This window comes from Gigantopelta aegis, chromosome 4 (genome assembly GCF_016097555.1).
Source record: "Gigantopelta aegis isolate Gae_Host chromosome 4, Gae_host_genome, whole genome shotgun sequence".
NCBI lineage: Eukaryota > Metazoa > Mollusca > Gastropoda > Neomphalida > Peltospiridae > Gigantopelta > Gigantopelta aegis.
The window spans coordinates 29549761-29566408 of NC_054702.1; the positions used below are offsets into that span (position 1 = coordinate 29549761).

At 39.8% G+C, this 16648-nt stretch overlaps 1 protein-coding gene across 1 annotated transcript; it reads right to left on the bottom strand.

The window, feature by feature from the left end:
- Nucleotides 1-4548: 4548 nt before the first annotated feature.
- LOC121369782 (eukaryotic translation initiation factor 3 subunit A-like) lies at nucleotides 4549-8779 on the bottom strand. Its single transcript, XM_041494840.1, has 2 exons — nucleotides 6858-8779; nucleotides 4549-4639 (listed from the first exon to the last, which is right to left on the bottom strand). Exons 1-2 carry the CDS (start codon nucleotides 8777-8779, stop codon nucleotides 4549-4551), a joined length of 2013 nt encoding a protein of 670 aa, XP_041350774.1.
- Between the last annotated feature and the right edge of the window lie 7869 nt (nucleotides 8780-16648).

Consider the following 16648-nt stretch of genomic DNA (forward strand, 5'->3'; position numbering starts at 1 on the left):
GCTTGGCTGTTCTGCACATTCATTCAAAAATAGAATTCTGATTTTAATACATTAATATTTAAGCTTGACTCTCTGCACATTCATTTAAAAGTATTTTTGTAATTCTGTGAATATTCAAGCTTGGCTGTTCTGTACATTCATTTTATTTCATTTTCATGAATTAATTCTATTCATTCTATTCATTTTAAATCATTTTCTTATTCTGTTCTATTCATATTCCAGCTTGGCTGGCCTACACATTAATTTTAAATAATGTCCCAACATTCTATTAATATTCAAGCTTGGCTATCCTGCTTGTTCATTTTAAATCATTTTTGGTGTGAACTATTTCGATTAATATTGAAAGCTTGGCTGTCCTGCACATTCGTATTAATTATTTTTGGTTAATTCTGTGAATATTCAAGCTGGCTGTTCTGCTCTTTTAGTTTAATACATTTCCGTGATTGTAGTATATTAATATTCACACTTGACTGTCCTGCACATTTATTTTAATACCTTTTGGTGATGTTCTTCTATTAATATTCAAGCTTGGCTATCCTGCTTATTATTTTTAATTAATTTAAGCTTAGCTGTTCTGCACGTTCATTTTAAATATCTTTTTGTAATTCTATGAATGTTCAAGCTTGGCTCTCCTGCTCATTTATTTCAATATCCATGATTTTATTCTATTAATATTCATGATTGGCTATCCTGCACATTTATTTGAATATAGTTTGGTGATTTTCTTGTAAGTAATATCCAAGCTTGGCTATCGTGCTTATTAATTTTAATTCATTTCTTGAGTGAACTATTTCGCTTAATATTGAAGCTTGGCTCTCCTGCACATTCAATTTAATTAATTATATTGATTTTATTATTTTTATTATTTAAGCTTGGCTGTTCTGCACATTTATTTTAATTAATGTTTTATAATTTTGTTTTATTAATATTCAAGCTTGGCTCTCCTGCACATTCATTTTAATCAAATATAAAAATTCTGTGAATATTTAAGCTTGGCTATCCTGCTTATTAATTTTAATTCATTTCTTGAGTAAACTATTTTAATTAATTTTTGTAATTATCTGAATATTCATGCTTGGCTGTTCTGTACATTCATTTAAATTAATGTTCGTGAATTAATTCTATTAATATTCAAGCTTGGCTATCATGCACATTCATTTTAATTAATTATATTGATTTTGTTCTATTAATATTCAAGCTTGGCTATCTTGCACATTCATTTTAATAAATTTTCTGCTTTTATTATATCAATATTCAAGCTCGGCTGTCCTGCGTATTAATTTTAAAGGAAGAAAAGTGAATTAATGATATTAATATTCAAGCTTGGCTGTCCTGCACATTCATTTTAATAAATTTTTCTGATTTTATTATATTAATAGTCAAGCTTGGCTTTCCTGCATATTCATTTTAATTCATTTTTGTAATTTTGTGACTATTCAAGCTTGGCTGTCCTACATATTTATTTTAATACATTGTTCCTATTTTAAGCTTGCTGTCCTAAAACAATCATTTTAATTCATTATTTTGATTTTGTTCTATTAATATTCAAGCTTGGCTCTCTTGCAGATTCATTTTCATTGGGGGATTTTTTTAATTCCGTGAATATTCAAGCTTGGCTGTCCTGCTTATTTATTTTAAAACAGTTTCGTAATTTATTCTATTAATATTCACGCTTGGCTATCCTGTTCATTCATTTTAATTCATTTTCCTGATTTTATTCTATTAATATTCACGCTTGGCTGTCCTGCACGTTTATTTTAATACATTTTCGTGTTTTTTCTATTAATATTCAAGCTTGGCTATCCTGCTTATTCATTTTAATTCATTTTTTGTGTGTGTGGATTAATTCGATTAACATTCAAGCTTGGCTGTCCTGCACATTCAATTTAATTAAAAAAAAAATTTTATTCTGTTATTATTTAAGCTTAGCTGTCCTGCACATTTATGTATTTAATTCCAACATGGCCATTGGTTGGTGATTCGTGAAGTGCATGTACATTGTTATTTATGTATAGTAATTTTTTATTGCAATATGTTTTTATATGTGCTATATTAGTGTATATATTATTATTCTTTTTGTACCGCGGTTGTTTCGTAGGTGTTACACATTTTTCTACAAACTATTTACAATGCTCTGCATTAATAAATCATTACGTAATCATTGTTCAGTTGTTGATTTTGGTTTTGGTTTTGATTTTGTGTAACGATGCCTCATCACATTTCAAATTACGACTACTTGGAGTCTAACATACGTTTAATTCGTCAACAAACAAAAAGAGAAAACCCGCTGCCGTCACTTAGGCTTCTTATTCTGAAAAGCAGTAAGAAATCATTTATAGGCAATTTCCCATAGACACTGTTTACAGGGCAGTACATATCACGCCTTTTGCGTTACAAATCTTTGGACACAGATTGGGATGTCAACCAAATAAAAAAGAAGAAAAAAAAAGCGAGTCCATCGAGGGCAATAGATCCTAAGACCCATCACACTTGAGACGGGCGCTCTACCGTAGAGCTACATGGATACGCAATTGATCAAGAAATAACTTGAATTACGCTTGTTTAAAGAAAATTGTTGTTAAGGTTTTTTTAAAGTTAGTTTATTTTGTTTAACTCCACCACTAGAGCACATTGATTTATTAATTATTGGCTATAGGATGTCAAACATTTGGTAATATTGACATGTAGTCTTAGAGACGAAACCCGCAACATTTTTACTATTAGAAGCAGAGGATCTTTTATATTCACATTCCCACAGACAGGATATCACTGCCTTTGATATGTCAGTTGTAGTGCACTGGCTGGAACGAGACATAACCCAATGTGCCCACCAACGGGGATCGATCCTAGATTGACCACGCATCAGGCGAGCGCCTAACTACTGGGCTACGTCTCGCCTCCAACTGATTAAGAAATAACTTGAATTTAAAGAATTTAATTTATTTAACGATGCATTCAGCACTTTTAATGAGGGTTAACATATGACGTCGGGCATAATATGATTAGATAATTAGAGAGAAAACCAACTGCTGCAGACACTCCCTGGGTTACCCTTTTAGATTAATTAATAATAAGGGTCTTTCATCCCACAGACAGGATGGTACATACCATAGCCTTTGTACAATCAGTTGCGGAGCACTGGCTAGAACGAGAAATAACCCAATGGGCCCACCGACGGGGATCAATCCCACACCGTCCGCACATGAGGTGAGCGAATTATCACTGGGCTACATCCCGGTCCTTTTTTAAACGTTAAAGTTTGTTTTTGTTTAACGACACCACTAGAGCATATTGGTTAATTAATCATCGGCTATTGGATGTCAGACATTTGGTAATTTAGACATAGCCTAAGAGAGGAAACCTGCTTCATTTTTCATTAGTAGCAAGGGAATTTTCATATACAACATCCCATAGGCAGGATTGCACATACCACGGCCTTTGATATACCAGTCGTGGTGTACTGGCAGAAACGAGAAATAACCCAATGGACCCACCGACGAAGTCCGACATATGGTTTAATGTGAAGCACATAAACCAGTCTAGCAAACGTTAGTTTGTTGTTGTTGTTGTTGTTGTTGTTTTGCTAGGTCTGGCTGAGCTCGTCTGCCATCTAGTGCCGACTATTTATAGCTGTCAATGAATCAACACAAACAACAATTTGGTAAAGCATTGATCATTGATGGTTTATTCTATATAAATACAGCAGTATGTACAAAAAAAAACCCCGAAATGATGACAAAATATTTAAAATGTACAATTCACAAATAATTCTTTGGCGGTTAGCTAATTTTTCCCATTGTCGTCTAGGGCAAAGAACATAATAAAATTGAAGAAAATAATATCACAGACATAAAATATAAAGCTACAACATTGTTATAAGTAAAGTCTCCATAATTAATTAAATATTTCCAATCTGCAATCACTGTTTTATGATAAATATTTATATTAGCTCGAATCGCATCAAGTTATCCAAAACGTTTGGCACTGCTTACAGCCAAATAGGAATACGTGTGTGTGTGTGTGTGTGTGTGTGTGTGTGTGTGTGTGCGTGTGTATGTTCGTATTTGCGCGGGATTACGTCTGTGTGTGCATGCGTGCTTGCGTACGTGTGTGCGTATTTGTAATTAGTAATTAGCAAATATCCGTATATGTTTTGTGAAGACTATCTTGACTGTGTGTTATATGTTATGTTATGTTATGGACAATAAGCTGTTTGCCAATCCTCTATTGTTTTAAATAAATTTTATTTAAAACAAGGGATTCCCAGACGAAAGTCCTTAAGTATGACCAATCCGAGATTTGAAACGTGTAGTCCGAGTTACACATTCGACCTATGTTGATCATACACCGTGTGGAGCGACTCAGGTTTCATATTAAATCAATAAATGTCACAAATGTACAGGTCTGAATACATGTTACGCTTAATAACTAATTGTTACTGTACAGCGAATCAGTGGAAACAGGTGTACAGGTCTATGATTGGGTGCCAGGAACTGTGGCATTTCTGTACCAATTCGGTTGTGTTGGGCGGTCCAGTCGTAATCCACTTCAAAAAGCCTTCATTGCAAGTTTTCTGTTGGCAAGAAATGCACCGGTTCCAAGGACCAGGGCTCGAATAACGGCGGCCGCATCCAGGGACCTGTAAAATAATGAATTGTTTAACGACACTTTAGCACTATGTACATTGAAACTATGTTTGGTTTAAACAATGTACAGGCACGGCGGAAGCAAGTAGACATTGGGGGGGGGGGGGGGGGGGGGGGGTCTGACAGATGGAGGTCGCAAAGCAAAGTTTGTAGTGGGGATCGGGGTATGATTCCCCGTAAACGTTTTGAAAACTAGATGTCATGAAATGCAATTTTCTGAATTCTACAAGTTAAATTCATCTCTGCCTTAAGATTTACTACCAATAATATTTTTGATTTGGAATTATTGAGGGGACCCAGCCCCGCCCCCCCCCCCCCCCCCCCCCCCCCCACCGCTCCAACGTCTCTGATGTAATAAGGTGCTACACATTTTTTTTTTTTGACAATAAGAAATCTGTTACCTTGACGTAGATTGGTCCTACAACTTTTCAAGGAATATATCGAAACAAACTAGGTAGGGTCAGTCAACGTTATTATTATATATATATATATATATATATATATATATATATATATATATATATATATATATATATATATATATATAGATATATTATTTTTGAAAACTATATTTTACCTCAACGGATCCAAATAAAATGAATGTATGTAAAAGGGTTGGCCCTTTTATTTACTAGGGTCGGGTGCCCGAAAATATACTATTGCCTTTAAGGCATCACTTACATTCAATTCCTCTTTTGAAAGAAAGAAAGGAATGTTTCATTTAACGACGCACTCATCACATTTAATTAAGGTTAAATGGCGTCGGATATATAGCTGAGGATCAAAGAGGTAATTATATACGAAATATATTGTATCTAATAAAATAATAAGCAGTGGCTGTGATGATGGTAATGAACACACCGACATCTTAAGAAGGAAGATAAACATTATACACCAAGCCAAGAGAGTAAAAAGGGTATACACCATTCAATACTAAAGTATAATGAAAGCCAGCCTTAAAACGTGCTGATTTCTTTTACATATGAAACACTTTCAGTCATTTCATTTCAAGTTATGTTCGTGCTTATATCCAGTTAAGGTACAATAACGCTGTCCTGGGCACACACCTCGGCGATCTGGGCTGTTTGTCCAGGGCCCAATTTCACTAAACATCGTAAGCCTAGTTTTGCACGTAAACGTAAATTTACGACTAAACCACCGTTCTTGTTACTATTAGCAATAAACCAAATATAGTTTAAAATACACATAATACGTTTTCTTTTGTCAATAAAATGCTCCATCTTCCGTAATGATGTCATTTTATGCGTCAAACAGATTCCAAACACATGTAAACATATGACCGGTTTAACTGCTATTCGCAAACGTAAATGTACGACGTTTTGTGAAATTCGCTCCAAAACAGTGGGTTAGTTGTTAGTTGGTTAGTGATTAGTGACAGAGAAGAGGGTGTAGTGGTCTTACACCTACCCATTGAGTTGTTACATTTCGCTCTGGTTGGGAGCCGGTACCAAACTGCGAACTCTGTACATACCAGCCTTATGTCGGATGGCTTAACCACGACACCACCGAGCGCTGACACATTGGAGTTATTCCCCTTTATCGACTTTGCGGTATCGAGTGTTGAACAAAATATCGTTTAAGTCGAGAATACGTCGGACGGTATTACATTTTGAAATAATATTAATAAATTGGGTACATGTGCAGGGATCGCACGTTCCCATGAAATATAACTGTACGGTTTTTTTTTAATATGTATATTCTAGGAAACCTCTTCAGGGCAGATGTCTTGTACATCATACCTTCTAGCCCGAGTACTCTGACTGTAAGAGAGCTAGACGGACATTTGGACATAAACACGCTGTAATGAGAGCGTGTTTATGTCCAAATGTCCGTCTAGCTCTCTTACAGTCAGAGAGCTCGGGCTACATACCTTCCTACATTTGTCCCGGACTTAGTTACTGACGATGGGCGTGCCTGAACCTTCATTAGATATGGGCACGTTAATAGAGTTTCATTTCAGTTCCACAATCTAGACAGACACATCCCTTGAAACATTCTTGCACACGCACCTGATTATTAACATTATTTGAAGAAGAAGAAAAAAAAAGAAATAATGGTTGAATAAAGTGAAGGCGAGTTAAAACAATTATTATTATTATTATTATTATTATTATTATTATTTCATCTCGTTAATACGATTAAAAAACTATTTTAAGGATGGCCTCTCAGCCGGATTCATTTTGTACTAACCAGAACGTAGTTGGTGCATCGAGCAGTCTTTGGTTGATCTTCATCAGCTTAATGTTCCCCTCTACACCTCGGTCCAAGAATCCCATCTGATCTGTGTCGTCACCACCAGTCTTCATAACAGGAGAAACTTGTTCTGTCCCCTTTTGTGGCATATAGAGTCTGTGATGTTCTATAGAATTCGTCAGGTGATGGTCACGCCTGGTGTCAGCACGGCGAGTATCTGCTCGTCTTTCCATAGACATAGATCTCACGTCACGTCTCGTATCAGCACAGCGAGTATCAGCACGTCTTTCCATAGTTATTGATTTAAGTTCATCACGCCTTGTGTCAGCACGGCGAGTATTAGCTCGTCTTTCCATAGATATAGATTTCACGTCACGTCTCGTGTCAGCACGACGAGTATCTGCTCGTCTTTCCATAGACATAGATCTCACGTCACGTCTCGTATCAGCTCGTCTTTCCATAGTTATTGATTTAAGTTCATCACGCCTTGTGTCAGCACGGCGAGTATCAGCTCGTCTTTCCATAGACATAGATTTCACGTCACGTCTCGTGTCAGCACGACGAGTATCTGCTCGTCTTTCCATAGACATAGATTTCACGTCACGTCTCGTATCGGCACGGCGAGTATCGGCTCGTCTTTCCACAGTTATTGGTTTAAGTTCATCACGCCTTGTGTCAGCACGGCGAGTATCAGCGCGTCTTTCCATAGACATAGATCTCACGTCACGTCTCGTATCAGCACGGCGAGTATCTGCTCGTCTTTCCATAGACATAGATTTCACGTCACGTCTCGTGTCAGCACGACGAGTATCTGCTCGTCTTTCCATAGACATAGATTTCACGTCACGTCTCGTATCGGCACGGCGAGTATCGGCTCGTCTTTCCATAGTTATTGATTTAAGTTCATGACGCCTTGTGTCAGCATGGCGAGTATCAGCTCGTCTTTCCATAGACATAGATTTCACGTCACGTCTCGTATCAGCACGGCGAGTGTCAGCTCGTCTTTTCATAGTCATTGATTTAAGTCCATCACGCCTGGTGTCAGCACGGCGAGTATCATCTCGTCTTTCCATAGTCATTGATTTAAGTTCATCACGCCTTGTGTCAGCACGGCGAGTATCAGCTCGTCTTTCCATAGACATAGATCTCACGTCACGTCTCGTATCAGCACGGCGAGTATCAGCTCGTCTTTCCATAGACATAGATCTCACGTCACGTCTTGTATCAGCACGGCGAGTGTCAGCTCGTCTTTCCATAGTCATTGATTTAAGTTCATCACGCCTGGTGTCAGCACGGCGAGTATCAGCTCGTCTTTCCACAGACATAGATTTAACGTCACGACGAGTATCTGCTCGTCTTTCCATAGACATAGATCTCACGTCACGTCTCGTATCGGCACGGCCAGTATTGGCTCGTCTTTCCATAGTTATCGATTTAAGTTCATCACGCCTTGTGTCAGCACGGCGAGTATCAGCTCGTCTTTCCATAGACATAGATCTCACGTCACGTCTCGTATCAGCACGGCGAGTGTCAGCTCGTCTTTCCATAGTCATTGATTTAAGTTCATCACGCCTGGTGTCAGCACGGCGAGTATCAGCTCGTCTGTCTACAGACATAGATTTCACGTCATGTCTCCTGTCAGCACGACGAGTATCTGCTCGTCTTTCCATAGACATAGATCTCACGTCACGTCTCGTATCAGCACGGCGAGTATCAGCTCGTCTTTCCATAGTCATTGATTTAAGTACATCACGCCTTGTGTCTGCACGGCGAGTATCAGCTCGTCTTTCTATAGACATAGATTTTACGTCACGTCTCCTGTCAGCACGACGAGTATCTGCTCGTCTTTCCATAGACATAGATCTGATGTCACGTCTCGTGTCAGCACGGCGAGTATCTGCTCGTCTTTCCATAGACATAGATCTGAAGTCACGTCTTGTGTCAGCACGGCGAGTATCTGCTCGTCTTTCCAGAGTTATTGAGCTACGTTCATCGCGTCTCGTGTCAGCATGATGAGTATCCGCTCGTCTTTCCACAGATATTGATCTACGTTCATCACGCCTCGTGTCAGCATGGCGAGTATCAGCTCGTCTTTCCATAGATATTGATCTACGTTCATCACGTCTCGTGTCAGCACGGCGAGTATCTGCTCGTCTTTCCATGGATATAGATCTGACGTCAGTTCTGGTGTCAGCACGGCGAGTATCTGCTCGTCTTTCCACAGATATTGATCTACGTTCATCGATTCTTGTTTCAGCACGGCGAGTATCTGCTCGTCTTTCCATATATATTGATCTACGTTCATCACGTCTCGTGTCAGCACGGCGAGTATCAGCTCGTCTTTCCATAGATATTGATCTACGTTCATCGCGTCTCGTGTCAGCACGGCGAGTATCAGCTTTTCTTTCCATGGACATAGATCTGACGTTACGTCTCGTATCAGCACGGCGAGTATCTGCTCGTCTCTCCATAGATATTGATCTACGTTCATCACGTCTCGTGTCAGCACGGCGAGTATCAGGTCTTCTTTCCATAGATATTGATCTACGTTCATCACGTCTCGTGTCAGAACGGTGAGTATCAGCTTGTTTTTCCATAGATATTGATCTACGTTCATCACGCCTCGTGTCAGAACGGTGAGTATCAGCTTGTTTTTCCATAGATATTGATCTACGTTCATCACGCCTCGTGTCAGCACGGCGAGTATCAGCTCGTCTTTCCATAGATATTGATCTACGTTCATCACGTCTCGTGACAGTCCGGCGAGTATCATCTCGTCTTTCCATGGATATAGATCTGACGTCACTTCTGGTCTCAGCACGGCGAGTATCTGCTCGTCTTTCCATAGATATTGATCTACGTTCATCGATTCTTGTGTTAGCACGGCGAGTATCTGCTCGCCTTTCCATAGATATTGATCTACGTTCATCACGTCTCGTGTCAGCACGGCGAGTATCAGCTCGTCTTTCCATAGATATTGATCTACGTTCATCGCGTCTCGTGTCAGTACGGCGAGTTTCAGCTCTTCTTTCCATGGACATAGATCTGACGTCACGTCTCGTATCAGCACGGCGAGTATCTGCTCTTTTTTCCATAGATATTGATCTACGTTCATCACGTCTCGTGTCAGCACGGCGAGTATCAGTCATTTTTTCCATAGTTATTGATCTACGTTCGTCACGTCTCGTATCAGCACGGCGAGTATCAGCTCTTCTTTCCATAGATATTGATCTACGTTCATCACGTCTTGTGTCAGCACGGCGAGTATCAGCTCTTCTTTCCATGGACATAGATCTGACGTCACGCCTCGTGTCAGCACGGCGAGTATCTGCTCTTCTTTCCATGGACATAGATCTGACGTCACGTCTCGTATCAGCAAGGCGAGTATCTGCTCGTCTTTCCATAGATATTGATCTACGTTCGTCACGTCTCGTGTCAGCACGACGAGTATCAATTCCTCTTTCCATAGTTATTGATCTACGTTCGTCACGTCTCGTATCAGCACGGCGAGTATCTGCTCGTCTTTCCAGAGTTATTGATCTACGTTCATCACGTCTCGTGTCAGCACGACGAGTATCTGCTCGTCTTTCCATAGACATAGATCTCATGTCACGTCTCGTATCGGCACGGCGAGTATCTGCTCTTTTTTCCATAGATATTGATCTACGTTCATCACGTCTCGTGTCAGCACGGCGAGTATCAGTTATTTTTTCCATAGTTATTGATCTACGTTCGTCACGTCTCGTATCAGCACGGCGAGTATCAGCTCTTCTTTCCATAGATATTGATCTACGTTCATCACGTCTTGTGTCAGCACGGCGAGTATCAGCTCTTCTTTCCATGGACATAGATCTGACGTCACGCCTCGTGTCAGCACGGCGAGTATCTGCTCTTCTTTCCATGGACATAGATCTGACGTCACGTCTCGTATCAGCAAGGCGAGTATCTGCTCGTCTTTCCATAGATATTGATCTACGTTCGTCACGTCTCGTGTCAGCACGACGAGTATCAATTCCTCTTTCCATAGTTATTGATCTACGTTCGTCACGTCTCGTATCAGCACGGCGAGTATCTGCTCGTCTTTCCATAGATATTGATCTACGTTCATCGCTTCTTGTGTCAGCACGGCGAGTATCTGCTCGTCTTTCCATAGACATAGATCTGACGTCACGTCTGGTGTCAGCACGGCGAGTATCAGCTCGTCTTTCCATAGACATAGATCTCACGTCACGTCTCGTATCAGCACGTCGAGTATCAGCTCGTCTTTCCACAGTTATTGAGGTACGTTCATCGCGTCTCGTGTCAGCACGGCGAGTATCTGCTCGTCTTTCCATAGACATAGATCTGTCGTCATGCCTGGTGTCAGTACGGCGAGTATCTGCTCGTCTTTCCATAGTTATTGGGCTACGTTCATCGCGTCTCGTGTCAGCACGGCGAGTATCAGCTCGTCTTTCCATAGACATAGATCTCACGTCACGTCTCGTATCAGCACGTCGAGTATCAGCTCGTCTTTCCACAGTTATTGAGGTACGTTCATCGCGTCTCGTGTCAGCACGGCGAGTATCTGCTCGTCTTTCCATAGACATTGATCTGACGTCACGCCTGGTGTCAGCACGGCGAGTATCAGCTTGTCTTTCCATAGACATAGATCTGACGTCACGTCTGGTGTCAGCACGGCGAGTATCTGCTCGTCTTTCCATGGACATTGATCTGACGTCACGCCTGGTGTCAGCACGGCGAGTATCTGCTCGTTTTTCCATAGACATCGATCTGACGTCACGTCTGGTGTCGACTCGTCTTCCTGTGGATGCACAACGTCTGGTGTTTTTCGGTATTTCACATCTCTCTTTGTTCTCATTGGGATCGACCTGTGCAGGGAGTGCCTTGATATATTTGTGTTCTGTGTTGTCATCATATTCTGGTTTTTTAGCAGTTCTATGGTCCGGGTCTTGGGGCGGTTCGGGTATTTTGATCTGGTCGTCCTTGTTGGCCTCATTCTGCGAGAACGGGACAATGGGAACCTCATCGGACACTGGGTTCTGGGTGTGTTCTGGCCGCAGTCCGTGCAGGAGCAGCAGGTAGCAGGAGACTAGGAGGAAAAACGTCGTCGTCTTCCTCATAGTGACTGGTGATGTCGGAAGTTCGCCTGAAATCAAAGAGGCAGTACATTGTACCAAAACGTAGGCCTAAAAAAAAACGGAGTATGGTTTGGATCTGGGTCTGGAACTGGATCTGGCGAGTATGGTGCCAGTCGAAAAAGAAACGCACCAAGTCGAATGTGACAAAAACACAGCTAGTGCGAACTTGTAACAGATCTGGCAACAATGACATAGAACATGCATTATATTTTGGCAGCGCCAGACTCACCACACCCAGTTTCGATGTGTTTTTGGGCCTTTGTGTGGCAAAAAGGCGGACAGGGAAGCTATTTTTAACTATGTGATTAATGATATTGTTGCACACGATGCCCCATCCCCAGCTACCTCGAGAAACAGTTTATTCTGCCAGGATTCACATTACTGTTCAGTCAGTGCGCCGTCACTGGTGCGTTAAAGGCTGTGGTTATGTGTTGTCCACATACAAATCCCTTTCTCTTTATAATATAATGGCGGCAGCGGGTTTCGTAGTTTCGAACTCTAACGGCCAAGTACTGAAATACTTGACACCAATAGCAGCATTTAAAATGTGACGTTAAACAAATATTCCTTTTCTTTTATTTCACACTGCTTCCCATTTTAATTAGCCGACTAATTTCTTCTTATTTCAGTTAAAAGTACTGGTTTTTTGGTTGGTTGTTCTTTGTTGGGTTTCATTTTCTTTCTTTTTTTTTTCTTCTTTTTTTTCTTCTTTTTTTGGAGAGGGCCGGGGGAGGGGGTTAGGGGTGTGTTTTGTTGGGGTTTTTGGGTTTTTTTTTTTTTTGCTTTTTACTTCTTTACTGTATAGCAGAGAACTCAAACAAATTGGATATCAAACATGTTTGGAATTGGTTGAGTGAGTGATATAATCCATCTTCTAGAATAAGTGTGACAGTTAGTTTTAGTATGCAGTCTATTTAACACATATTCGCAAGCCAAGGCACCTATTGCAATCACCCAGAGGGGATCGGATAAAAGAATACCGACTCCCTCTACCCAACCAAAAGAAACCCAGTACTTGCTGCTTGGTGTGCTTGGTGGTGAGACGGATGGACATCAGATGGGAAAAATGGAAGAGGAGGACAAAAGAAAGAAAAGGAGACAGAAGAATATTATCAAGATTTTGCCGGTCTTACCTCTCGTGTAAATACACAATTGCAAACAAGTCTCCCATGGGTTGCCGTGCCACGATTTGAACAGATCCGGCCCTTTTAAGGGCCAATACTTGGGCAACCTAGGGAGACACCCAACAACAGCCATCGATAGGCTAGGTTCCAATAACGAGCTACTCTCGACATACTAAGTTCAAAACTATACGTAGCTCCCCTTTATATTTCGGCGAACCGTTGAAAAATGTCTTTATAGAAACTGCGCAACCTTTCGTTTTGATTTAATCCTACGGGACACTCAAAATTCCAAAGCACCAAAACTACCCCCGTCCGCTACCAACCCCGGTCGGGCTGCTGGCGCTACCTTGCAACTGCCAGTGAGGGCGGTCCCCTCTCCCACCCACCTCAACCCTTTACCTGTCCTGGCACCTGTGCCCATGACATGCGTGCGCTACAACAGCTTGCTCTGAATGTGCACGTAAAACCTATGACCTGACCTGCCAAGGTACCATTCCGTATATTCGCTGCATTTCGTAATGCAGTAGTCATACGGAATGGAAGGAAGGAAATGTTTTATTTAATGACGCACGCACTCAACACATTTTATTTACGGTTATATGGCGTCAGTCATACGGAATGGTACCTTGAATTGCAAAGATGCAGTAGTTATACAGAATGGTACCTTGGCTTGCGAAGATGAAGTAGTTATACGGAATGGTATCCTGGCTTGCGAAGATGCAGTAGTTATACGAAATGGTATCCTGGCTTGCGAAGATGCAGTACTTATACGGAATGGTATCCTGGCTTGCGAAGATGCAGTAGTTATACGGAATGGTATCCTGGCTTGCGAAGATGCAGTAGTTATACGGAATGGTACCCTGGCTTGCAACAATGCAGTAGTTATACGGAATGGTATCCTGGCTTGCGAAGATGCAGTAGTTATACGGAATGGTACCCTGGCTTGCGAAGATGCAGTAGTTATACGGAATGGTATCCTGGCTTGCGAAGATGCAGTAGTTAGTTTGCAACAATGCAGTAGTTATACGGAATGGTATCCTGGCTTGCGAAGATGCAGTAGTTAGTTTGCGAAAATGCAGTAGTTATACGGAATGGTACCCTGGCTTGCGAAGATGCAGTAGTTAGTTTGCGAAAATGCAGTAGTTATACGGAATGGTACCCTGGCTTGCGAAGATGCAGTAGTTAGTTTGCGTAAATGCACTACTTATACGGAATGGTATCCTGGCTTGCGAAGATGCAGTAGTTATACGGAATGGTATCCTGGCTTGCGAAGATGCAGTATTTATACGGAATGGTATCCTGGCTTGCGAAGATGCAGTAGTTAGTTTGCGAAAATGCAGTAGTTATACGGAATGGTACCCTGGCTTGCGAAGATGCAGTAGTTAGTTTGCGAAAATGCACTACTTATACGGAATGGTATCCTGGCTTGCGAAGATGCAGTAGTTATACGGAATGGTATCCTGGCTTGCGAAGATGCAGTATTTAAACGGAATGGTACCCTGGCTTGCGAAGATGCAATAGTTATATGGAATGGTACCCTGGCTTGTGAAGATAATTACACAATGTGCGTGAGATGATGAATAAACATTAGTTTTATAATAAGACGACCTTTCATGTAAATGAAGGCGACCCACTTTTTTGCCAAAAATTGAGTAGTATCAAAAAAAACAGAAAGGGTGGGTTGTTTTTGCTTGTTTGTTGTTGTAGTTGTTGTTATTTTGGTTGTTTGCTGTTGTTGTTTTTTTTGGGGGGGTAGGGGAGTGTGGGTTTTGTTGTGTTTTGGGTGGGGTTTTTTTTTTAATAATTCACCCAATCTAATTAAAATTAGCTCCACTATTACATGTGGATCTAACAGCAGCCTGTTGGAGCTCATGTCCAGTTGACCTTTCATTCGACCAATTAAAACCTTACTTGCAAAATCATGCAAGTAATTTGAAAACAATTTGAAAACATTCGGGATTATACCGAGGGTATTCGAAATGATTCGGGTGAAGTATGCCGGAAACTAATTTCAATACAAAATCTTATATAAAATTTGTTTTAAAAAAAACGTGATGGTATAGCCATAAAATCTGTTTATACTAGTATACAATCCAGAGTTTAGTACTGAACTTTTCCCCTGTTTTTTTCAATGTTGAAATAGACCAAAAAGTTCGCCAATTGAATGACTAGTCTCGCCCGATATTTTTAGAATTTGTATGCTCCCGAATAACGCTATAACAGGCGAAGTGTAATTGGTCGATATTTAAATTGTTATTTATAGATGAAATATCACCTGGACGTGGGAGTCCACGCAATGTTGTTAGATCTACTGGTAGACACAGTAGAGCTAATTTTAATCAGATTGTAATTCACCCTTATTGGTTCAAATAAATGTTATGTATGTATTCTTGTCAACTACAAATTAATATTAAATTGTTCCCGGAAACACACAATTTATTTAGGCCTACACTAAGACCAATTTCCTACACTAAGACCAATTGTATATATTCCAAACAAACCTAGTCAACTTCATAATTAATTACGTAGTATCTCATTATTTGATGATACCGGATTTTTCTTATCAATGAGAATATTAGGGATATGGCAAATTAATTTGACATATTTCCCATTTCTTACGCATTAAATGTTAATCCATTTTCCAAATGTAGAAAATGGATTTGCACGAATGCTCATCATATGCTGTCTCTGAGTTGCAATATTTTAAGTAAATAAAAGCAAATAATTCGTAAAATGTCGTGCAAATACATGAAAAATCTGTTTACAGAAATATAATTAGATATAAATATAATATAACTTTTTCTTTAAAAAGAAATAAAGCAGAATATCAGAACGCAATATTTCGAGTCACGTTACTCCATTTTCGTGACTTAATTTTTCACACACAAAACATTATAAACTTAATCCACGCCAAAACTGGTTAAGAGGTTTACCAACAATAAAAACGGATTATATTTTGGTTCCATTTTTTTTTTTTAATTTTGTTGTTCCGAAAGAATAATCTAAGATGACCATTTTTGGAATTAACAAAATTGGATAGTATAGCATCTATTTTTATTAATGTAATAATCACATACATTTTGTTATGTTGTTATAATACTCACTCCGTAGTAAAATATAAATAAGGAAATTTTTTAATACAATTTTCGCAATGAAATTATATATTATATTTTAAATGTTGTTAACGTAACAACCATATGCCTTTTGTTAAATTATTGTAGGCCTATAGGCCTTTTTAATTCGTAATTTCATTATAAACAATAATTAGATGTAGAAACATTAAATGCATACATACATTTGCGATTACACTAGTCTATCAACGTTGTAACATGTATGATTTAACGCACTAAAATCGTATTTCTGTAAAATGCAGTATCCAAGGGTGTTTTCATAAATCCTTGAGATATTCTCGTATTCTTCGTATCTTGCTTTAGAACAAAAGAAAAGGAATGTTTCTTTAGTGACACCCCAGCACATTTTTTAATCAGTGGCAATTGTGTTTCTGCTATATTTCACGTAAACCTCT

Bases quoted from the DNA above. Each gene is read 5' to 3' on its own strand.
- LOC121369782 (XM_041494840.1), bottom strand. From the start codon at position 8,779: ATGTCTATGGAAAGACGAGCAGATACTCGCCGTGCTGACACGAGACGT. The intron at 4,640-6,857 runs GTTAGTACAAAA...ATTATTTTACAG, and splicing joins GATGCACCAACTACGTTCTG to GTCCCTGGATGCGGCCGCCG.